Here is a 23,223-nt window from a genome sequence, read left to right as displayed (position 1 = left end):
GTGTTGTCTCAAATACTACTGGAGTATTTCTTGGGTGTTGGCAGGGCTCGAACTCGGCTCAAGGAGTGTGTAGGATAGTGACTATGGTAGATAGGAAATAGGGGGTCCATGGGGATATCTAGGGTCGCTTCAATTCAAGACATTGAGTCGCTATTTTCAATAATCAAAGGTATCTGTTGTAAAGAGCACAGTGAGACTGATCATGAATCAGCGATGAAGCAGGCAGTTTAGATAGTGAAGCTCGACTCCCCCGCCCAAGCCCAACACACAAGATATATAATCACATCTTTACATGCATGCGGGTCTCTCTAGATTAGGTGAGATGAACATGGGTTCTCATCTTATACTACCCGAATTAGGGAAATGGTGTTTCTCGACCAGCGTATTTCATTCCACTAAAGTCAGCACTTATGAAAGATACTAGGCCGTAAGAAACGAGATGCCTGGCTATCCAGTTAGCATAGAGTAAAAGATTAATAATCTTATAGTATCGAACAAGAATATAGACATTACATGCCTAATATACAAAACCGCTATTTACCTAGGTAGTCAGCAGATACAGGACTATCGACTAGGGAGGTTATTCGCAAGCCTGGGTGAAGTAATAGTACTAGTCAGCAACTTGTGGATGCTTGTGGATCTTCAACTTCATTTCACATCTTACGAGAGGTCAATATTTGACCCTGCTCGTCAGGTAAAGAGAAGGGGACATTGATTTCCCAACTTCTCCCTTACCGGATTCTGTATAAGTAATCGCCCGAGTACCTACTACCAGTAAGCAAGGCCTCATCCTCTACCTACCGCGTCTAAGCTTACCATGATGATTGCCTACAGTCTACTCGCTCTCTGTCTTGCCACCACAGCTTCTAGCCGGCCATACCCTACGTTGACGGGCTGCAAGGAGGTCAAGATACCAATCACCGTCAACGCGCCCCGTTTCATCGTGAATGCGACGGTCAACGATAATTGGGATGTGGTAGCACTAACACTGAACTTGACCAGACGGGATTTTGGCAACCCCACTGATCCGTTGCCGATCGCCGGGACTACAGCTGCGCCGGTGGAGAGCAAGTTCATTGTCGGGGCCACGATATGCGGGACAGGAGGCCCAGTACTGATTCTAACTCATGGGATCATTGAGTCTAAGCTGTAAGCCCTTAGTACCTACCTCTCGGATAAAATCCCAGACGTCGCAAGCAACACGCTGACAGAAGAGCAGGTACTGGCGCCCGACCTTCGAGGGCGCCGAACAGTACAGCTTCGTCGATGCCGCCATCGCGGCCGGGTACTCCGTTCTCAGCTATGACCGGATAGGCGTTGGTTCCTCCTCGAAGTACGTTTTTTTTCACGTAGAATTCACCTTCCTAGATTCCATCAACCAACTCCTTCGCTAGAATAAACGCCCTCACAGACGCACAGTTCCAAGTCGAAGCCGCCGTCCTCGCCTCCCTCGCCTCCTACGCGCGACGCTCCATGCACGCCAGCAAAGTCGCCCTCGTCGGCCACAGCTACGGCTCCTACCTGTCCATCGCGGCCGCCGCGTCCGCCTCCACCATCGACGCGCTCGTACTGACAGGCTTCGGCGGCAACTTCACCTACTTCACCCCCTTCCTCGCCGGCTCCGCCTTCCGCGTCGCGCGGCTGCAGGACCCCGGAAGGTGGGGCGCGCTGGATGCCGCGTACCTCGCGTCGGCGGACGTGTACGCCGAGACATACGCGTACTTTGGCGGCGACTACGAGCGCCGCGTAGCAGAGTGGTCGCACGCGGTGGGCAGCGAGCCGTTCGCGGTCGCGGAGCTGCCGTCGCTGCTGGCGAGCAGTGGGGGGCCGCTGCTGGACTTTGGGGCGGTCACGGCACCGGTGCTCGTTCTGCAGGGCCGGTTTGATCTCTCGGCGTGCGGGGGGGATTGTGTGGGGTTGCTGGAGCCGCTGAGGGCGCAGTTTAAAGGGGCGAGGGTGCTGGAGACGGTGGATGATTTGCCGGCGGGGTGAGTTTGTTTTCTTTTTTCCCCTTTCGGTTTCTCCTGGATAACTATGCGGCTGGTTGGTTGGTTGGTTGGTTGATTGTTTTGATGAGCAGGTGCTAGGCTGACTTGTTTGGGGATTTAGACATAACCTCAACTTGCACAAGGTTGCTCTGCGGGCGTTTAAGATGGTTTTTGATTTCCTCAAGCGCCAGGGCGTGTGATGGGTTTCCCCATCACGGTCAATTGGTACTAGGTAGCGATGAAGGGGTCTAGGCAATACAAACCGGTGATAATATCGTGTATACGTTTCTCTGCTAGTGGCTAGCTATCTTGCATTTCAGCAAATGTACGGAGTAGCTGCACACCGTATCTACGGAATATTGCCAGCCTTGAAATTCTAGAACCCTTGCTTCAATCACGACTACATGTAGTAAAGATAAGATGATCATAAGATTAACTTCCTCCGATTTCAGGATCTTGATGAGTTTCGGTCAAATCTGCTCCTCTTTGGCGGTGAAGAGATCCACATTGAGCCGGTGGACCCCGGGCCCCAACTGGTTGCGCCTAGTGGGCAGGGGTAACTGACATCGGACATCGTCTGGTGCGAACTACGTAGGTTAGGTACATTATCACGAGACTTGTTTCATACGTACAGTGAAGCTTGAGTGTAAAACACGGTAGAATCGCGAGAATCTAGTATAGTTTTCGGTGTATACTAATCTTATAAGTTGGTGTGCTGTGTGGTGTTCCTGCTTCCTCAAAACACAGAATTTGCGTTATATGCCTGTTCGGACATTGACAGATACATAAGTTTAAGAGATAGATGGGCTGAAGTTAGGGGCAGCGATATGTTGTAACTTATCAGATCATGACACAAGTACTGGGAGAGGTAGAGGGAAGTTACTTCTTGGATCTTGACTTCGCCGTTGCTTGTCTGACTGGGTCGCGCTCGGGGGTGTCATACCGCCGACGACGTGACCCAAAAGATCATAAAGAGTGAAAAGCTGTTTTGTACTGCATATATACGTAATGAGAACATAAGATATAAGAAAGGTATAAAAAATGAAAGAAAAAACAGAAAAGAGAATGTTAACCTAGTTAGCCAACTGAGGAATCGAACCCCAAGGTCAAGCGGCGGTTGGAGTGGTGATTTAAAATACACATTTTTTCTTCGAGCACTTCGAACCACTAGACCATACCAGTCTGGCTGATAATCATGTTGCTTCTTTGCTTCATGTATTTAACTCATGGACTGGGCTGAATCTCGGCTGGGGTTGCGTCGTGATAGTGGTTGCTAGGAAACGTGAAGCTATTCACAAACAAAGGACTGTAGCCACAGTCATCACGGCCGCCACATAGGGTAAGCTAAGTATTCCAGCACTGTTGAAGGGACAGTGCTATAGCCTAGGGCATGGACATTATTGGTATCCCAAGTGAAGCTGTCGTGTATATTGCAAGGAAACCTTCAAAACTCGAGTGCAGCTGAGCATCGTTTGAGGAGGACAACTTCCAAACCTAGGTCAACAACACACCAGAATCACGACAATTTCATGAGTATATCGACCAATAGACTGTGCCCAATATGCTATAAAAAGAGTGTCGTCTTTGAGCTGGTCCAACCAGGTTATAAATAACAGCTAAGGTTAGTCAACGAAGGAATCGTTATACCAAACCTCTTCATCAAAGAACTTCATAAACCTAGAACACACATTGAATCCATAAAAAAATCATCGACAGCATGTAAGTGAAGCTGTGAAGGCCTATGATGCTTGGACTATATGTGAGTGTCTAGATTGTGATTATTAGTTCTTCAAGAGTCATTAGTGTTTAAGCCACTTGACGGATTTATATATTTGGACTGATTTCAACTCCTTACATTGAAGATAGATAAAAACTGTTATTGGTAGATTGTTTTCCTTTAGCAGAAACTGTATTCTAGGCGAACACTGTTTGAGTGACAGTATGCTATGTTATAACTAACACGGATAGAATAAGTAAAAGTCTAGTGTTGAAAAGGCAAGAACGGTAGAGCTCAGACTTGAATTACGTTATATGATATATATTTATAGAGTCTATGCTTGTTACAAAGCAACAAGACATGATAGGCTAAGCTGTTTGCCTTCCAATAGGTAGTACTTTATACAACGTCAAGCTCGATCGATCACCCAGTGAGATCCTTTGTTCGAGAACCAGTGACACGAGCGAGAGAGCACTCGGCAGATGTTCATGCCGAGGGCCTCGGGAGCCCTGGAAGCATAGCCAGGTGTATAAGACAGCCCTAAGAGCTACATGATGTCAGGTACCGTTGAGAAAGTAGCTACCCAGACAGACACACCTGGGTAGACGTATAAGGTCCCGATATAGGGGTCCCCTAATATAGATCCCGAGGCCATGGGACAAGGTCTATAGCATGAAGATTGCATCATCCTATATCAGTTCATCGTCCTCAGTGGAGCCCCCTTGAGTAAATCGATGCACGTACCCGAGATCTATGAAGATAGGCTTGCCGAGGAAAAATGAAGGTGAGTGGTCGTGACACGGGCAAGCATTCGGTGAGACAAGGACGTCCTTATATTCATACGATGCATCATGAACGCGAATAAGTCAATCATATTTGCATTTCTACTTACTTACCTAGTTAGCATACTCAGTCTATGAAACACTACGATTAATTTTACTTATGAAAAAAGGCCGAAAAACCATCACGTGTTAGTCAATACCATACCCACGATGACCTCTTCCCAGCGCGACATTCATCATGTCCCCATTACTCGCCGATTCCCCTGATCTCTTGGCTACCTACCTAAGCTACGGGGAAGCAAGCGTGACTACACTAGTAGCGGGGCCCTCTCATCCCATCCCTTCCTCTCTCCCTAAGCCAAAAAAACCCCCCCGGATGAATGAAAGTGATTTGAGAATGAACCGTTGGCCGAATTAGATTTAGCCGCTGTGTCGTGGTGGTTCGAATCTCGGAGCGGTGAAGGGGTCGGCTAACCTAGCTTTCCTTTTTTTTATTCTTTCGCTGCCGCCTTGGGATCCACCCAATGCCAGCCAGCCAACAAGCCGGCCAGCAAACCCACACCGACGTTCGTCACGTCAGGTTTTTTTTTTCTTGGGAGGGGGGTTATCTTTTTTTTTAGGCTCCGCCTATTAGTTAACTATGTAAGTGCTGTTCAGTCAGGTGCTTGATAGTGCCGTGAATGATACATGAACGGAAAGCTTGGCGGTGCAAGTCTGGACTACTCAGTGAGGGTGGTGATGACGTTGATGCCCTCTTGCTCGCAGAAGGCGAAAAGAAAGAAAAGAAAAGAAAAACGAACAGCAATCCATCCCAAAGTTCTGGTTTCTCTGGAAGGAGAGGGATTGGATTGTTTCTTGGTGCGTTGGGCTTGCTTTCGCTTTCGGAGGACTCCTAAGAACCTATTGGGTTTCTGGGTAATTATTTTGATAGGGCGACCACTTACCATAGATTGCTCAATAGAGCCTACGATCATCCTGGCTTAGGGGCGGATACTTGTACCTGCATGATGCTGAAAGCTGTTCCTGATGAGCGCGAGTGCAGCGACAAAGGAGCAGCAAGAAGCAATGAGAGGCCGTGAAAGGGATGGTAAAAGTGGCCCGCCAGTCGGGTTCGCGGCCACGTGTAAGCAGATTGGTTGTAAGGGTGGCTGAGTTGCTGGATGATTGGTTATTTACCTGGTTAGCATGCGTTAGGGTCTCTTGAGAATGTGACCAAATAATGCCAGTTATACCAGTTATACAGCCGATTCTTCGCTTTCCGCATCGTTCATTCGAGCCCGTAATGCAAATGGCTGCAAAACACGTAACAGAGACCGGGCCGCGGTCAGAGCCCAATTCACCCAGGAGTCAAACAACAAATGTGACGTGGTGCAGTGAATCCACTCTGATTCATCCATGGCGTCCATGACTTCCATGGGTTTCCTTGGAATTTATTATGGGACGTAAAACCGACGGTAGGTAGATAATACTTTTCGATCCTCAATAACCAAAAAATGCCCCCATCAAACCGGTCACACGCTTCCCATCCCATCATGACCCTAATAACGCCAACTATATTCCTCATCGCAGCTTTGTCCGGCAGCTATCTATTCTCGCTAAGAACTCGATGCTCAGGTAGTAGGACACGCGACCTGGCAACCCGGGCGAGAGCTAGAGACCTCGACTTCGACACCGAGGAAGACGATGACATGATAGCGAGCACCAACCAGCGGCAGCTCGCCTACGACTCGGGGGACGACGACGACGACCTCGTGATACTGAACGGCCTGCCCTTCCGCACACAATTTGGCGTCAGGTCTGGCGCCGCCGTCCGCGGCTATCCCAGCCACGGCGGGCTGTACGTGCTCCACTGCAACGCGGTCGAGCTCGACTTCCTGCACCTTGACCGCTTCCACATCGCCATGCGGTCGCCCGACCAGGAAGAGGAGGACGCCCACTGCGCCAACATGCGCAAGCTCGGCGCCATGTGGTGGGAGAGCGAGGAGGCCTACATCCGCAAGGCCATGGACCCCAACAAGTACAACGACCCGGTCGTCTTCGTCGGCTGGCCTGCCGGTGGCGGCGCCTGGGTCCTCCGCACCACGCACGGCGACGCCTCCGAGCGGGGGATTGGCAGAATCAACAACGCCTATAATATGGAAGAGCAATGTCGCATAATCAGGCAGATGGGTGGCATATACTACGAGAACCCAAGGGACGGCTTAGATTTGGCCGCGTGAGAAAACAAACAAACAAACAAACAATTGAAAAACAAAATAATCAGTCAATCAATCACCGAAAAAATTATTTACAACAACATCACATCACAAATGAAAGAATGAAAAACTTTGGTAAAAACTTGTTATGAAAGGTTGCATCACGAATAGACAAGACGACCGGTTCAGGGAAATGTTATGTTATGGAATGGCGGAGGTGTACTTTTACAGGACTTTTTTTTTTTTTTTTTATCTTCCCTTTTTTTTGTTTCGTCTTGGGGTTTTTGGTGAGAATCATTTCAAAGAGCATACAGGCGCAGCGAAGCAGCATATATCATTTTTTTTTTTCGGTTACATCTTTTATCTGGTTTATTTTTTGTTTTTATAGCCAGATTTTCACATCATCGTCATCAAAGATCAAGAGAATCAAAGGGGGTTGGTTAACTAAATACCTAGTGGAATTTGTTTAGGTAGTCGGGCTAGGAAATGTTGTTGACTTTACACAGAAGCTCGAGCTGCAGCTGCATCGAGCGATATACATATATTTTCAGGGTGGCATGAAAAAAATAATAACATGTCGGTTGTTCATTTTTTTTTTTGGTTGATATATACCTACACTCGCGATTTTGGGCAAACAGTCATTTAGATTCAAAGCATCCGGATGCCTTTCGAAGAAGAAAAAAACAACCCAGGGTTTTGGTAAGGCGCATGTTTTACGGAGTTTTTCGTCCTTTTTTTCTCTTTTCTGGTCTTCCCCTCGTCCATAATCATCAGATCAGGCATCGGTGTTAGCTAGACAGAAAAGACAACATACACATAAGTAGAACATAGTTATATGGATAGGTACCCAACTTGACTCCCCGCCCCTCCATTGCCCCTCCATCGTCATCATGTGCATCCAATTGATGGTATCCTGATTCCTGAGCTATTAAGAGTTACTCTTATGACTCGCCCGTGCCTTCGTCCAAGTTGCATGATTTAATGAACCCAAATACGCAGGATCATCTCAATTGAGACAATATTACCCCATTTCGTGGATGCCGAAGCCGACACAATGTGCTACGGATCGTTGGCACATTCGCCAAGTTGTCAGTGTAGATACGCTACAGATCGCGCCTCTTTGGGATGGGTGCAGCACGTAGATCCCTTTAGCCTACTACGTAGGTACCTAGGAAGCCTACGGATGTGGTCTCGTAAATGGTGCAGCATCTCTTATGGTCTGAATTTTGAATCAATGGAGATTTATGTAGGTGTAATAGTATCCTATATTCGAACATCAATTTACGACACTCTTAAGCTGGCAAGGTGCCAAAGAATTACCTCGGCTCACAATTCCACGAATCCCCATAAGCGCATTCGGCACTAGCCAAATGCTTAAGAATAGATACCTAGGTATGCATCGGGATAAATAATCTCTGGCTGAACTAAGATATGATCATCGTGATATTTCGAAACATAGGAGTAAGCCGAAGATATTGTTGCTAGATGTAAATCATTAAATTGAGTACAGCACATGTTCTCATCTACATCTCCCGCTTTTTGGTATCAAAGGGATGAATGTAGCGCCCGCCAATGACATGACCTTCGTATATACTTGACCGGGTTCCGACACTCCATCTATGTATACCATATGGTTCGTTAGCTCGAGACCTACTCTAAAACATCCGCATTTGGGTCGCATAGGCTTAGTGCTTCTTATCTTGACCTAACAGACTCTGCACTAGACTCTGTTGATTCTTCATCGCCATTACCATTAGCGGGCACCCGCACGAATAGCGCTAGAACTAGCATAGCGAGACAAGAAAGGGATACGCCAAGGTAGGGTAGGCCAATCCATCCCCCACCGAGTCGCATACCCAGCGTGAAGAGGCCTGCCAGCGCAGGAGTGGACCAGATGTTGCTAGCCACTTCCGTGAGGGCCATTAGAGTGAAAAGCCTGGATCGATGCGCAGGGTCGACGTGAAAAGTTGCGATGCTCTTGATGAAGCTCGCAGAGCCGGAACCAAGGGACATGACAGTGAGACCAGCCACGAAGACCGGCAGCGATGGAGATATTCCCAAAATAAAAGTGCCAGCGACGTAAGCGGCGTAAGACCAACGAACTAGCACTAAATCGCGGCGCTTATCATCGGCAATACGGAGCCAACTGGGAATTGTTGGACGGACGACGAGACTAGAAACGTACGGAACTATGAGGAGGACTACGACTATATGCGCGAGGCCGTAGAGGGATTGTATGTAACCGGTCTTTTCCAAGGGGATTCGGTATCGCATCGAAATGAACTGTACCATGAATTGGAAAGTGCACATCAGGACTGGTAGTGATAAAAGGCAGATACTAAGAACCAGGGCGACGGAACGTATCCAGATAATAGACAGAGAGTCGATTAGCTGACCCAGACCCTGCATCGCACGGGCTTTAAACGTAACAGATGGAGATTCTGCATCTGTATTGGAAGGTTGCCCAGAGTGGAATGTTTCCGGGACAAAGGCTATCATAGCAGTACCTATGATCCATAGGATCAGAGTGAGCAACATGACAGGCCAAGGGCCAGTTGAGGGCATCATGGCAGATGCTAGCGCCGGCGAGATCAGATTGCCAACCAAACTCGTAACATGGATCCGCATGAACGTGATTGACCTATTTACTGTAAGCAAGATGGAGGATGTTCTGCAATGGAGATTTCTGAGGTGAGGACATACCTGTTGGATTCGGGAACGATGTCGCTAAGGATACTGTAGATACAAGCGCTCATAGCAGGCGCACCTCCACATATGTGCGCAAGGGATGCTAACCAAACTAACTGGATCGAAAGCACATTCGGAAACCAGCCGAAGACCATGATTATCACCAAATTTAAAGTCATACCTATTGAACTAGAGGCGAACACTGGCTTGCGACCAATTCTGGGATGAGAATTAGTTGACAAGTCCATTAAGGCGCAAAGCCGAAAGGGGGATATAAGCGCTATATGAAGCGCAGATAAAAAGAAGTCCATCCTCACCGATCGGCCACTATACTCCAGAATAGTGCGACAATACAGCTAACAATAGCGTTGGCAGACTCAAGGATAGCAAATATATAAGCAAGCTTAGATTGAATGGTGTCATTCTTGCAAAGAATTTCATCGATGGGTTCATCGAGGCTGGCAGCCTTATCGTAGTACTCGTGACACAGGATATCCTCAAAGATCCTAGTCATAGGAATCTGTTGAAAGGCGCCAGCAGTAGAAGTGATGAAGGTTATGGTGTAGAAGATAATGATGACAGCGCTAGGCTTGTAGGGTATCGTGGTAGTGATGGAAGCATTGGTGATGGAGGCAAGAGTCGATGACCTCGAATGGCCGGGCTTCCAGGATGATGTGGGGGTCTCAACATCCCCCACGAGAGGAGTACGTTCAGTGACGGCGATATCATCGTCGCCGGAATGTTCAATTTGACTCATTTTGTAAGTTGAAAAGTGATATTCAGGCGACGATTAACCTTGGACCTTGGACACCCAAGATGGTGTAGGTACATGTAGGTGTGGGTAAATGTGTGTTCTGGTTTGACAGTTTGGATATTATTGGAGACGGCCCTGAGACACATCGCACTCCCTTCAAGTTATTTTAGTGCCGATTAGTTAATTAGATCTTAGATAAGTGGAAGGCTTAGCTAGTTATCGAGGAGTTATGATTGGCTATCATTATCAAGGTAGATACAAGCCAATTCTTAAGCTTCCGAGGGATAAACGGAACTACCTACCCTAGTCCTCCACCTAGGTCAGGTGCTAGGGTTCTCAAGTGACAGGGAATAAGTTAGCAAACAGTCCTTCTTATATTAACTTCATCAACCTTTTACTATTTTAAACACCAAACTGATGGTATTATCGTCACCGTTGATCCATTCCTGCGAACCGGGTCCTGATGGAAATATGAATAGCAGCCAATGCCTACCTGCCCTGGGCACTTAGTCAATGCCTGCAAATCTACGATGTAACCTTGTCTGTACGCGCTGCCGTGTACTTACAGAGAGTCGGAGACTATTGTTCGTCCAGGTGGAATCTCAATATAGTTAAGACGAACCACAGTCTCGCGCTGACTTATCGTGACAGGGCTTACCTACCCATAGGGCTCTTTATCGAACAGTTTCACTACCTAGCTCGAATATTAGACGGACAATGAATTCCTGAATGCTAGTTGAGTTGTAGCTGATCCCAGATTTGATTTGAGCTCTGGGATCAGCTACAACTCAACTACATAACATCTGGAAATCACATGATTGTTCTGGCAGATATCATCAGCAAATACGTGATTTGACAATGGCCTGATCAACTCATGAGCATCCCAAGCCGGCAGTATGGAGGTAGGGAAGCGGCATATTTACCTGTTTTCACACGGCACGGATGCCCATGGACAAGCCATTAAAGCCAACATTCTATCTTATTCCAATGTTTCAACAACTGTCTTACCCCTACTTCCATTTTCGTCCGTAATCAACTATTTCGAGCTCGTGCCAGCCTTCGAAAGACCACGCTAAAAGATGATCGGCGCCATTTCTCTGTTCCAAGCGTCCGGACCCGAGTACACAGGTAAGACAACATTACCGTGATACATAGCAGCCTAATATTCTGCACGTGGGATGATGCATCGTACATTGATTAGCCAGGCGGATTTGCGATGTTACGCCACCCGGACAGGACGCCATGCAGATAGCTGAGATACGACGCTGTAGCTAGCTCGGTCATCTAGGGCACGCCAGATCCCGACGTCCTCGGTCCCGAACTTGCGGCGCAGCTAGATAATTTCTATAGTGGTTTACGCATGGCCCACAGCTGTCATCGGACAATGGGGTTTGCGAGATGAGGCGGCTCACAGGATTTCTCCCTACGTAGGCATTGCATAAACACCGACCCCCGTCTATACTAACCTAGAGGATTGGTGAACCGTTCCACTGCCGTCTATATAATGGCTAGATGCCTGACGTCTTGTCGTACCGACCCGTGTTCTTCGAGTGCGACGGGGATATTAGTGATTTCTATAGGCACCGACCAATATGATAATCATCCGCGTCCATTTATCCAAAATAGTCTCGATTATTGAGAGCTTCCAATAGCGATATCGCTACCGATAGTCTGTCCTCAAAATGTATATTCTTGGATATCCTATCCTGTTCGGAGTGTACGCTGCTTTGGTAGGCCAGTCGGTACTCGCTGGCGCTGTTCAGCATCCCTCCAATCACGCTACTGGCATACCAATGCCCAGTACCTTCAAGAGATACCAAGATACGTATCAAAGGAATACGCGAGCGTCCTTGGGAATCAAAGGGTGCACAAACAAGAATATCGCTGTTCGCAGATCATGGTAAGGCAGCCGGAACAACTCCCCGATGCGAGTAACATGTTATACTTATGAACGACATCTTAGGGATGATCTCGATGATGCAACAAGAACAGACTATCTCCGAGCTGTGAACTGCCTGGCTGCAAAACCGCCAAAGATGGATACGAGCCTAGCACCTGGGGCTATGAACCGACTTGACGACTTTACCTACATCCACATTAACCAAACAAACATAATTCATCAGTCGGTAAATAAAATCATGGCCTTTTGTTATCCCTCGCTAAATGTATCTTCTAGGGTTATCTCCTACCATGGCACCGTCTCTTCCTCTGGCAAATAGAGCATGCCCTACGTGATGAGTGTGGGTACAAGGGGCATCTCCCTTACTGGGACAACCCACGATTCTCCGAGGACCAGGCACAATCAAAAGTCTTCGATGGCTCTATGACATCCTTCGGTGGTAACGGCGCATTCGTACCTCACGGGCCTCGGAAGGTCATTTTACCAGGGTTGGCCATTAGCAACTTTTCACTTCCCAAGCCCGCGGGGACGGGTGGAGGTTGCATCACCGACGGACCGCTCAAGAATTTCCGAATCAGTCTAGGACCTGTCGCGAAGGAAGTCATCGACCCAGCAAACAAGTATGGATTTTTACCGAATCCGCGCTGTCTGTCGCGGGACTTCTACAACCCCGCCAGTCAGGGGGTCCTGAATTGGGCCAACGCTACCACGATCGTCGCGTCCGACAGCATCAAGGCGCTGCGCAATAACATCGAGGACCTGTGGCACTTCAACTCGCACACGTTCGTGGGAATGGAGGCTGCGGATCCCTTTAGCACGCCGAACGATCCCGTGTTCTACCTGCTACACGCGCAGATCGATCGTCTGTGGGCGATATGGCAAGGGCAGGACTTGAAGGCGAGGACGTTCGCGATTGATGGAAATAGGACATTTCTGGGGTTAGCACTAGACACGGCACCGAACTTGCCCCCGAGTTTAGCGACGATTGATGATGTGATGGATATGGGATTGGGATGGAAACCTAAGACGAAGGAGGGGATGCCGGCGACGAAGGGTGGACGGTGTTATATTTATGAGTAGATTATTGCTGTGTATGGTACCTAGGTAGTGAGTCGAGAGTTTCTTTTTTTGATCTTTTGGATATATATACTAGGTATATTTATTGCGTAGACGAGGTAATGGTATGGGAGACATCTTACGACCGGAAAAGGCAGCTAATTAGAACGGTAGGCACCTAATTTATTGCACTGAAAATAGAATACAGAATATGACGAATCAACGTTGACGATCTGTCTAACCTACGGAGCTGGGATAATATGACAGCTGCCTAAGGACTTTATATGTACTAGGTAGCTTACTGCCTAGCCTGTGGAGAAGATCGTGATATTACCATGACATTGGGAAGCCTTCCTGCATCACCCTAGCTATAGCTCAGCTTACCTACCTATACTAACCTGATCTTAGGGACCATAGGATTTACATTCAACATATTAGTTTGTGCCTAGTATTCGCAACGATGAGAAAGACTCAGCCCTCACGACTTCCCCGCCTTATCACCTTCAACGTTCAATATCGAAGGGCAACTGTGATCCTACCTACTTGAGATACCGACATTCAATAGGCATCATGACTGAACCTATAGATAAGCGATTTATAGACCCCAAATGGAAGTATGTATCAGCATCGACAAAGGAGAAACCCAATGTATCGCAATACTGTCCCATGCAGCCTTATCTCTCCCTGACTTTGCCCACCTCTAATATCCCAAACACAGCTGTTCGAGTCTGTTGTCTTCAAATTGCCACGGTCTCGCACGACCAAGGATACAGTGGCCACCCTGGTCAGCACGGCACATACGGAGGTTCTCACACGTACTTCGATGTTCGAATCAAGGAGCCGAGTGGCCAGGACCGTATGAGGCACCGCGCCATAATACACAATATTCACGCACTCTACCGGCCCACAAGACATGTCAAATATTGGATTCAAGAGTCGGAGCAAGACGACCCTCCTGCTGATACCAATAGTCCGGCTAAGGATGGGGCTTGGCTTGCCGAGATGCAGGGTGGAGATACAGTGCAGATCATCCCCATGGCCGAATATCCGGCCTGGATTAACTTCGTGCTCGGAGCACGCATCGAGGTCTGGTACGAGGTTGTCGAAAGGGTTGCCCTGATACGGGGTATCACTCATTCCACAACCGGCTTCTCACTGTATCGTCAGCTCGACAACGCAAGGAAGGAGATACGGCTTGTGACCATCGAGCCATCGCCAGACCTCGAGAACAGCGTCTTGGAACTATCCCTAACCCATACCTACCTCACAAGCGAAGACCATGTCCCCTACGAAGCGCTTTCGTACTGCTGGGGCGACGACCGCCACAAACGCCCCATCCTCCTCAAGGGATCAGACGAAGATCTCGACCCGGAAGCTCAACCGGAGGCTCAGACCTTCGTCAGCAAGAGCCTGTACCTCGCCCTAAAAGCGCTGCGAAGAGCAAGCACCCCGCGCACCTTCTGGATCGACCAGCTCTGCATCAACCAGACGGAGCTCGAAGAGCGCGCCGAGCAGGTCTCGCTCATGGGCGACATCTACACGAGCGCCCAGAACATCCGCATCTGGCTCGGCGAGCTTGAGGACGACGTGAAAGAAGACTTCGCCATCCTGAAAAGCATCTACGACGCCTACGCCCAGGGCAAAAAGCTCAGCGATGACGCGGGGCCCGAGCAGATCTCGCTGACGCCGCAGATATCGCACAAGCTCATCACGTCGGACGGCAACGTGCACATGTCGCACGACCGGGTGTTCCACCGGCCTTGGTTCGAGCGCGTCTGGGTGCTGCAAGAAGTATGGAACACACCTCGCCAGTGCACCGCGGCGGAGCTGTCGCAGCGCGCAACCGTGCTGTGCGGCGCCGTCGAGCTGCCGTGGTCCGTCGTCATGCGCGCGAACCAGTGCATCCAGTCGAACAACGGCAGCAGCTACAACTCGTCGATGCCCGCCATCTGGGGGACCCTGTTCCACCCGCCCGACCGCATGGCGTACCACCACCAAAACCACTTCCACGCTCCGTTCAAGCCCCGCGCCCGCCTCGACGTCCTGACCGTCCTCGTCGCCGCGCTCGAGATGCGCGCGACGGACCCGCGCGACAAGTTCTTCGCGCTGCTCGCGTTCGGCGAGGAGACGCACGCGGTCCGCGAGCTGCCCGACCTCGTGCGCCCGGACTACGCCAAGAGCGTGCGCCGCGTGTACGCCGACTTCACGCGCTGGTGGATCCGGCACCATCGGTCCCTGGGAGTCCTGTCGGCCGTGCACACGCTGACGGGGCGCACGTGGCTGGATATGTGGAAGGGGCATGATCCGCACGGGCGAGATTTTAGCGTTAACGTTGGGGAGGTGGATGAACAGCAGCCGCCGCCGCCGTCGTGGAGCTTCTGGTGCGATGGCCGCAGCGAGTGGCGCCGCGCGACGCTCGGCACTAGCGACCACGACGACGAGTACAATGCGAGCGGTGGGCGGGAGGTTGATCTCGAGCTCGTCGACGCCGCCTCCCTCACCGAATCCCCCTACACCCTCTCCCTCCGCGGCGTCCGCCTCGGCACCATCCGCTCCAAGCGGCCCTACCCCTTCCACCGGCGCCCCGTCCTCTCCGAGGCCATGCACCTCGCGTACGCCAGGATCTTCGACCCGGCGAGCACGATCGGCACGTGGGGGCACGCGAAGCTGCTCACGCACCTGCCCGTCATGGACCACGGGCAGCTGCCGTACCACTACTTCTCGCACTGGCGCAACGCGTCGCGGTACGCGCTGGATGAGACCTCGGGCTTGGTAGGTGAGGAGGAGGATGAGGATACGCCGGATTATCTGCCGTGTCATGGGGAGTGCATGTTTGACACCGAGACGCATGTGGGACTGTGTCCGAGCGGGTCGCGGGTCGGCGATGTGGTGGTGGTGTTGTTTGGTGGGAGAGTGCCGTATCTGTTAAGGCCGGCGGGCGAGGAGGGGAAGGGAGAGTATAGGTTGGTGGGGGAGTGCTATGTTGAGGGGGTTATGCAGGGTGAGGGGTTTGAGGAGAGGGTCGCTGGGCATGAGGAGGTTTTCACGTTGATATGATCTTAGGGGGTTGGGCTGGGAGAGAGAACTGATTGTTGGACAACGTTCCGGGCTATTTGGAGCGGGTAATGAATGCTATGACCTATGTTCGCCGTAGTACTCTCACCTTGGGAGTTACGTTTCTAATTTTAGATTTTAATCACATAGATAGAAATGAAGCCATGTTTACCTCCGTATCCTAGAATGCTTCATTTGCTTGATTGATTTGAGTTATTTTTCATTAATTTCAGCAGTATTCTGTGTGCCTGTGATTAGGTATCCTTTATATCCAAAAATAACGTGCTATGTAGGTCTTGTCCCTGGTCAGGGGTCAGGGGCTCTCAACAAAGGCTCATAGATTTCCACCAAATAGGGGGAGGAACAAAGGAAATCGTTCATGCCCCCTTTCAGCCGCTACACGGAAACGTCGCGCGTACAATATTCCATCATTTATTCACATTAGGGCCACGTTCAATTTTATATCTCCTTCCCGTCATATCACACCAAAAACATCTTCGCCCTATCACACAGCGTCCCAATGATGCAAGATCGCATTATTTAGCCTGATGAAACAGATAGCCGACGCTGGGCCAGAACGCACCCAGGGTGGTCACATGAGGTTCCATCCAGGGGAATCACATGTAGGCTTTGATTGACCAGAAGGGGAAGCTCCCTAGATTACATACAAATGCCGACACCTTCTAGAGCGATGGAAGTGTTGGATAGCTGTCGTGCCTATGGCGTGTACTTCTATCAGTATAGCGTTATCGTTGTGTATAAGACTGGAGAGCTGTCGCCAGATAGAATGGAAAATGAATGATGTTCGTAAGCTCGAGATACCTATTAGATGTGCATGACAAACCTCGTAGTCTTGTCTAGGTAGTCTTGCGGCAATACGATACCGACCTAGGTACCTAACGCCTATCGCTCTTGGCACACATGGCGCCCCCTTCGCTGATCACGACGATCAGCCAACTGCTCCTCGTAACCAGCATCTTGCCAACGCTTTTCGTCGCCGGGTATTTGTGTGACCGGGAGAAAGGGCCCAGCCTGACGGTAGAAACCCTGACCGGGACTTTTACTGGCCTGCAGAATCCGGAATATCCCGACGTCCGCGAGTTTCGCAACATCCCGTATGCAGAACCACCCGTAGGCAAGCGACGATGGAAACCGCCGGTGCCACTGCCGCCGTCGAGAGAGCACCGTTACTCGCGCAGATTCCCTGCATCGTGCCCGCAGTATCTGACGTCGAAACTGTCATTGTGGAACTCTAACATCACGGACTTCTCGATCAACACCGGTGACCAGAGCCCTCATGCCGGGGAAATGGCACAGACAACAGCCGAGGACTGTCTGAGTCTAGCCATATGGACACCGAGAAACGCTACATCGCAAGCCAAGCTTCCCGTAGGCTTGTTCCTGCCCGGTGGCAGCTTCAAAGGCGGCGGGCTTGACACGCCTCATCACATCCCCGCGGGCTGGGTAAATCGCAGCCAGAAACATATCATGGTCACGATGAACTACCGGGTTCATATCATGGGATTCCCCAACGCTGCTGGGCTGGAGGACCAGAACCTGGGAGTACTGGATCAGCGGATGGCGCTTGAATGGGTCTACTCGAACATCGAAGCATTCGGTGGAGACCCGGATCTCATCACGGTATGGGGACACTCTGCCGGCGGAGTATCGGCCGATCTTCTCAGCTTCGCATACCCCGACAACCCCTTGGCAGCAGGTTTTTTCTTAATGTCAGGCACGGCAATGCGTGTGTTCTCGCAGGGAGACAACGCGCTACAGGCGAACTTCACTTATGTCGCACAAGAACTCGGATGTGATTACCCAGATGACCCAAAAGCCGAGTTAGAGTGCATGCAGCAAGTGCCCGTTCACCAAATAACGAACTTTATCGGCCATTATGGGGACGATGGAAAGAAGCCTTCTTTGTTCTTCCGACCTGTGGCTGACAGCAAAGTCATACACAAGGACTACATGGACAGGGCACAAAAGGGTCTCATATCCAAGGTGCCAACGCTTATCAGCGATACCTCCAACGAACAGTCAAGCCTCATCACATATCCCATCGATGATTTACTCGGAGGCCCTGACAAGACCAAAATCGATAAAGGAACGCTGGACGAGTTCGTCTGTCCAGCATGCAACTCCTCCAACGTCCGGGCCCTAAACAACATCACCACCTACCGATACCAATACGCTGGAATCTTTCCCAACCTGACCCCCTTTTCATGGATGGGAGCTTACCATGGCGCGGACCTCCCCATGATCTTTGGGAGCTACAACATGACCGGCGGCGCGACAGAGTTTCAAAGGCAGGTAGCAGACGCTATGCAGGACTATGTATTAGCCTTTCTGACTGATCCCGAAAATGGGATTAAGAACTTGGGCTGGCTTCCTAGTAATACGCCGGCGGGGGGTGACGGGCCCATGGTGCGCTTTAGTGCAGGCACCGAAGTAATCCGCAGCATTAGTTCCTTAGACGTCGACATGGCATGTGTTGGGCTCGGGCTTTATGACTCAAATCCTGTCAGATGAAAGCATAATTAACGTTTGACAAGCAGTTAGTTAAGTAAAGTTTGACAGAAGTATGTTTGCTGGTGCTGTCAGCAGCGTGCCCCTTTTAGCCCCTTTTAAGCCTTCGGATGTAAGCCATCTCCTTGACAACCATGAGTCCGAATAGATTCGAAATAATTATGGTAGCAACAATAGCAGTCTTTTTCTGACTTTCATAAGCAGTAGTTTATTAGATTGAGAACTAATAGGTAGAAATAAACTCGTAGTCTGACAGTCGACTAATACACGCGTATTTAGTTACTACGGTAATGTATGCAGTAGCTTCGCGCATCTGCCTACATGACAGATGTCTTTAGAATGTTATGGCAACTTCAGTTCTCATCCATACCTTCCTATTTAAATCCCAGAGTTCCTTAGGAAATGTCCCTTCCTCCTTCACTTCCATACCTATTTTCCTTAGCCATCCACCACCAACACTTTATACGAAAGGTTCCTACCTAGGGACATCACGGAAAGACGACACAAATATCTGTCTACTACATTTTTATTTGAACAGTCATCACCAATAACTTTGGTATCATTACCAAGATGGCATATTATAGTAATAACATGAGTCAGCCACCTCGTCGTCAGTTACCATACCAAGCACCGCCAGCGGGCTACACTCAGACTTTTATACCCATGATGCAACCCAATATGGTGCCTCCACCACAAGGTAACTACAACTCACCCCTCATCATGATGAACCACTATACTAATTCTCCAGTAGCAAGTTACTACAATGAGTTGCCCAATTTCGATCTCATGTACTACAATGCAAACAATCAAGTCCCAGCCCCGATGATAGCCCCTAATTACGTGGGAGTTCCTCCTCCCATTTCGTACCAAAATCCATTCCCTTCACTGCCTGCAAATATCTCGGCACCTATTCAACGCCCCAAACCGGTCAGACCTGTCAAAGAGGCCAGACAGGCCAGACAGGTCAAGCCTCCCCACAGCCAACCGAACGCTCCAGCCAGACACAGTCCATACCCCCCACCCCCACCCCCTAAACGGAGCTACACACCGAAGCGAGCCGAATCATCGCAGAGGCTTCAACCACCTCCAGCAACCGTTCCCGAGTGCAACAACAATGAAAGTACTCCAAAGCATACCTCGGGTCCAGCTGCGTTCGTAGACCCCGATGTCCAACCAGCGCCGTCATCTACCCAAAACGAGTGTGAGCGAGTGGAAGAAAAGCCAAAGGAGAATGTGGAGGAGCTCGGAGACTCTGTGGGAGCGGCCATGCCCATCTACAACAGCCATCCACATGCCGCGGCACGCCTCGACTTACAAGCCAGCACCAGCAGCAACGCCAATATCCCTGAGCCTACGCAGACAACAGCCTTCCGAGCGCAAGAAGAACCAGCCACAGTTGCGCCCGCTCCTGTGCCAGAGCTCTCAACCATAGCCGCGCCTGATCCTGTGCCAACGAAACGCCGTTACTTCACCTACTCCAGCGACGAGGACCCCGGGGAGCTTCCGTACTGCTTCAACCTGCTCTATGAAGAGGTTAAGCGCCATCATCGCGAGAAAAGGAGGAAGAAAGCAGCAGCGGTTACAGCAGCACCAACAGCGGCAGACAGAGAAGTCCGGTGCATCGACGAAGAGCAAGTCCCCCTCCCGCCAACGCCCGAACCCCTCCAGACCCCGAAGTTATCCGCCGCGGAAAGTGAACCCTGCGCCGAAGATAGCGAGGACAAGCCCCCGCCCAGCGCAGAAGGTTGTGCGCAGGCCGTGTTCGTCGGAATGTCTTCCTGGCCTTTCTCTCGCACGCCGACCAGCGCGCCCCAGCAGCCGCAGCACGTATACGGCATCCGCATCCGGCATGAATCAGTTGAGTTCCGTGCCGTCGCAGAAAACACGTCTCTCGGTAGCATCGCCACCAGCGGTGTGCCAGTCACTTGGGACCAGATTCGGCTCAACTCCTACTTCAAGGGCATGACGCGGGAGCAGGGGATCTGCTGGGTGCGGTATCTGCTTGCCGCGAAACCGGGGTGCAATGACAACCTTGTGAAGTGGAACTGAGGCTGCTTTGGTTTGTTGTTCATCGATAGTTGTGTGGAGATTTGACTGTGGTGGTGCGGAATATAGCGAGGGGGATTAGGAAAAGTTAGCTAGGTGCTATGATGTACAGCTCTCCTGCTTTTGGATAATGGGGTAAGGCAGGAGAAAGGGGGGAATGAGTGTAAGGGTAGATATATATAAGTGTGGAGATGGGCCGTCTGTTTAGGATACCGACAATGTTGCTTAAGTACGAGCCGAACTTCTATCCCGCAATCATGTGCCCATCGGTTGGGGTTCGACCAAGTAAAAAGGGGGGTGTACAAACAAGCAGGGTAGAAAGATTCGCGTTGCAGTCGTAAGTGTTGCAAGTTGTCAATGGGAGAGTGAAACCGACATATCTATTATAGTACAACTGTGTCAGTTTTGATTCTCTCATTTTCTAGACCATTCCCATATTGTCGTTTTGCAGTAGGTCTTTCATGTGTTGCAACTTCTTCTTGCCTTTCAAATTGGTGACATGATAGTGTCTCGAACCTAGATGAGCGCTTCTGAAAGAAATGAAGGGTAGCATGTAGGGACGTGTAATTGTCGGATCTTGTCGGCTGTCAAATATGTCTCCCACCTATCCTCTCTTCTTCTCTTCAGCTGCCACACATGTCCCAATCCCAGCGGTGCCCCTCTTGTAGCTTGGATCTGGCAAGCAGAGGCACCGCCTGGAGAATTTCCCGGATGAGGGCAGCCGACAAAGGTTCTGGCAGGGGTAGACATAATGTGCCACCCACCGCAATGAGGACAACACTCAACATGACATGTGTTACACACACCTTGATCTGGCATGCACCCTTGTGGACGTCCGCATCATGATGTGGCACATGTTGCAGTTGAAGACGTCGCGCCAGACGAAGACACCAGCAAAAGAAAGAAACAAAGGAAATGGAGGAAGGAAAGTAAGTGAGATAAGTTTCGAATGCATCGATTTCGCCCGGCTTTCAGGCGCAGTTGCTCAATCGAAGAAACTCGAGCAAGGTAGTGCTCATGAATCGCTCCGGAGCTCCTCGATAACATCCAAGAGCGCGCCGCCGTGCTTCCGTGTGAAAGTGCTTGCAGCAAGTTCCACATCGGTTAGTGTACGGACCACACACCAGTATGCCAGACAGCTTCAAAGATCTCCTTCACCGGAGTCATCGTCTTCTTCTTCCCACGTGCAGCGTTGTTTACTCAATGCAAGGAGAGAGAGACGGAGATCGTCCGCCCTTGCGAAGCGAAGAGACTAGCTGTCGTTAACAAGTGTAGGTCTCAGTGGGAACACTTATCCAGATTCTTGACGGTTGCCTTATAAATATACCACCCACCCCACCGCTTTCTCTTGCTGCTCTCCTGTTGTTGATTGGGCAGCTCATAAGTCCATGGGGCCACTCAGAGGAGCAGGAGGAGCACAGGAGAAACAGTGAAGAAGTTGCGAGGCAACCGACAGGAACATCAATGGATGCCTTATTCAAGGCATCCACCGTACTTGTTCAGATAATGAATGAAACAAGCCAGTCTTGCTAATGAACCCGCCGCAGTCTTAATACCAGTTGAGGACTGGAGCTAGAGACTGGGCACGTTGCTACATTGCCTTAACCAATCACGCCAATGAGACTCTGGTCCTCTGAAGATGTACATTCTCGAAGACGACTGCTCTTGTTTTAGCTCTACCGGACAGTAGCGCTTTTGTTGTTCATTGGACGCATCGGCGATGGATTGCGTTGGTCCATACGCCGCAATGTGCTAAATCTTGTTGAAACCCGTCGGTCCACAAAAATATGGAATGGGTTTTCGTAGTAGGGGAAGGCCATTTATAGCGTCTTCTCTACCATTTCAGACGCTGCTGCTTGCGAGATTGGGGAAGTAATGGGCTTGGGTAGGTATCCAGGGGGAGAGGGAAGGACTCCTAGGAAAGCGGGGCTGGCATCGGACCTACATTAATGCAATGACTCCTTGCCGAATAGTTCCAGAGGTCGATGTTGGGTAGGCCATTCAGGTCACTTGATGGACGAGGGCTCCAACCAATCCTCGTCTATCAGGATTCCCAGCGCTCAGAGTTGAGCATGGTTGGAAGCCCATCCAAAACAAGGTTCCTACAACTTGAGGTGGACTTTGGTGTTATTGCAGACAAGGACGAAACAGCCCCTGTAAAATGGACAAGTTAAAGGCGCCAGTTTGGGTTTTATTGACATTCGTTCGTCGGAGTTTCTCGGTAGTACTTTGACAGAGCGTGTCCAACAGCCAGTGAGCTGCTTGCGGTTCAACGTGTTCTGAGTACTGAGAATGAGCCGTAGGACAACGTGGCAAATGCCTTCTGTCTCCCCAAACCCCACCCCATTGTGTGAGGGTGGCTATTAAATACGATCCCATGCTTGGGATATGGTGTAAGACACAGTAGTATCATCAGCTTGAAGGGTATGAAGGCCGCCGCGGGACGTCGAACGAGAGATCGGCCGTGTGAGATTGATAAGCACCTGGGCATCTAACGGTTGTCTTCGTAAATCT

General features: G+C 50.1%; 7 protein-coding genes across 7 annotated transcripts; 6 read left to right on the top strand and 1 right to left on the bottom strand.

The window, feature by feature from the left end:
- Nucleotides 1-817: 817 nt before the first annotated feature.
- GGS25DRAFT_528514 (alpha/beta-hydrolase) lies at nucleotides 818-2,464 on the top strand (the record flags this gene model as incomplete). The annotated part of the gene is made up of 4 exons (XM_049265198.1): nucleotides 818-1,149; nucleotides 1,220-1,333; nucleotides 1,395-1,988; nucleotides 2,110-2,464. The coding sequence occupies 4 exons, from the start codon at nucleotides 818-820 to the stop codon at nucleotides 2,186-2,188; spliced, it is 1,119 nt and encodes a 372-aa protein (XP_049112536.1). The 3' UTR covers nucleotides 2,189-2,464.
- A 3,225-nt stretch (nucleotides 2,465-5,689) lies between these two features.
- On the top strand, nucleotides 5,690-6,795 carry GGS25DRAFT_93713 (uncharacterized protein). Its single transcript, XM_049266164.1, has one exon. The coding sequence runs from the start codon at nucleotides 5,981-5,983 to the stop codon at nucleotides 6,704-6,706; it is 726 nt and encodes a 241-aa protein (XP_049112535.1). The 5' UTR covers nucleotides 5,690-5,980; the 3' UTR covers nucleotides 6,707-6,795.
- Nucleotides 6,796-8,212: 1,417 nt separating this feature from the next.
- On the bottom strand, nucleotides 8,213-10,266 carry GGS25DRAFT_93715 (MFS general substrate transporter). Its single transcript, XM_049266165.1, has 3 exons — nucleotides 9,688-10,266; nucleotides 9,386-9,589; nucleotides 8,213-9,323 (listed from the first exon to the last, which is right to left on the bottom strand). Exons 1-3 carry the CDS (start codon nucleotides 10,125-10,127, stop codon nucleotides 8,378-8,380), a joined length of 1,590 nt encoding a protein of 529 aa, XP_049112534.1. The 5' UTR covers nucleotides 10,128-10,266; the 3' UTR covers nucleotides 8,213-8,377.
- Nucleotides 10,267-11,503: 1,237 nt separating this feature from the next.
- On the top strand, nucleotides 11,504-13,341 carry GGS25DRAFT_93706 (Di-copper centre-containing protein). The gene is made up of 3 exons (XM_049266163.1): nucleotides 11,504-12,024; nucleotides 12,088-12,250; nucleotides 12,301-13,341. The coding sequence occupies exons 1-3, from the start codon at nucleotides 11,807-11,809 to the stop codon at nucleotides 13,102-13,104; spliced, it is 1,185 nt and encodes a 394-aa protein (XP_049112533.1). The 5' UTR covers nucleotides 11,504-11,806; the 3' UTR covers nucleotides 13,105-13,341.
- Nucleotides 13,342-13,650: 309 nt separating this feature from the next.
- On the top strand, nucleotides 13,651-16,313 carry GGS25DRAFT_528508 (HET-domain-containing protein; the record flags this gene model as incomplete). Its single annotated transcript, XM_049265197.1, has 1 exon — nucleotides 13,651-16,313. One exon carries the CDS (start codon nucleotides 13,651-13,653, stop codon nucleotides 16,135-16,137), a length of 2,487 nt encoding a protein of 828 aa, XP_049112532.1. The 3' UTR covers nucleotides 16,138-16,313.
- Nucleotides 16,314-17,055: 742 nt separating this feature from the next.
- GGS25DRAFT_516247 (alpha/beta-hydrolase) lies at nucleotides 17,056-18,666 on the top strand (the record flags this gene model as incomplete). Its single annotated transcript, XM_049263174.1, has 1 exon — nucleotides 17,056-18,666. One exon carries the CDS (start codon nucleotides 17,056-17,058, stop codon nucleotides 18,664-18,666), a length of 1,611 nt encoding a protein of 536 aa, XP_049112531.1.
- A 567-nt stretch (nucleotides 18,667-19,233) lies between these two features.
- On the top strand, nucleotides 19,234-20,712 carry GGS25DRAFT_526500 (uncharacterized protein; the record flags this gene model as incomplete). Its single annotated transcript, XM_049265002.1, has 1 exon — nucleotides 19,234-20,712. The coding sequence occupies one exon, from the start codon at nucleotides 19,234-19,236 to the stop codon at nucleotides 20,710-20,712; it is 1,479 nt and encodes a 492-aa protein (XP_049112530.1).
- Nucleotides 20,713-23,223: the final 2,511 nt, after the last annotated feature.

This window comes from Hypoxylon fragiforme (assembly GCF_022984875.1).
Source record: "Hypoxylon fragiforme strain CBS 206.31 chromosome Unknown GGS25scaffold_10, whole genome shotgun sequence".
In the NCBI taxonomy this organism is placed as follows: Eukaryota; Fungi; Ascomycota; class Sordariomycetes; order Xylariales; family Hypoxylaceae; genus Hypoxylon; species Hypoxylon fragiforme.
This window is presented reverse-complemented; position numbering and strand designations above follow the sequence as displayed.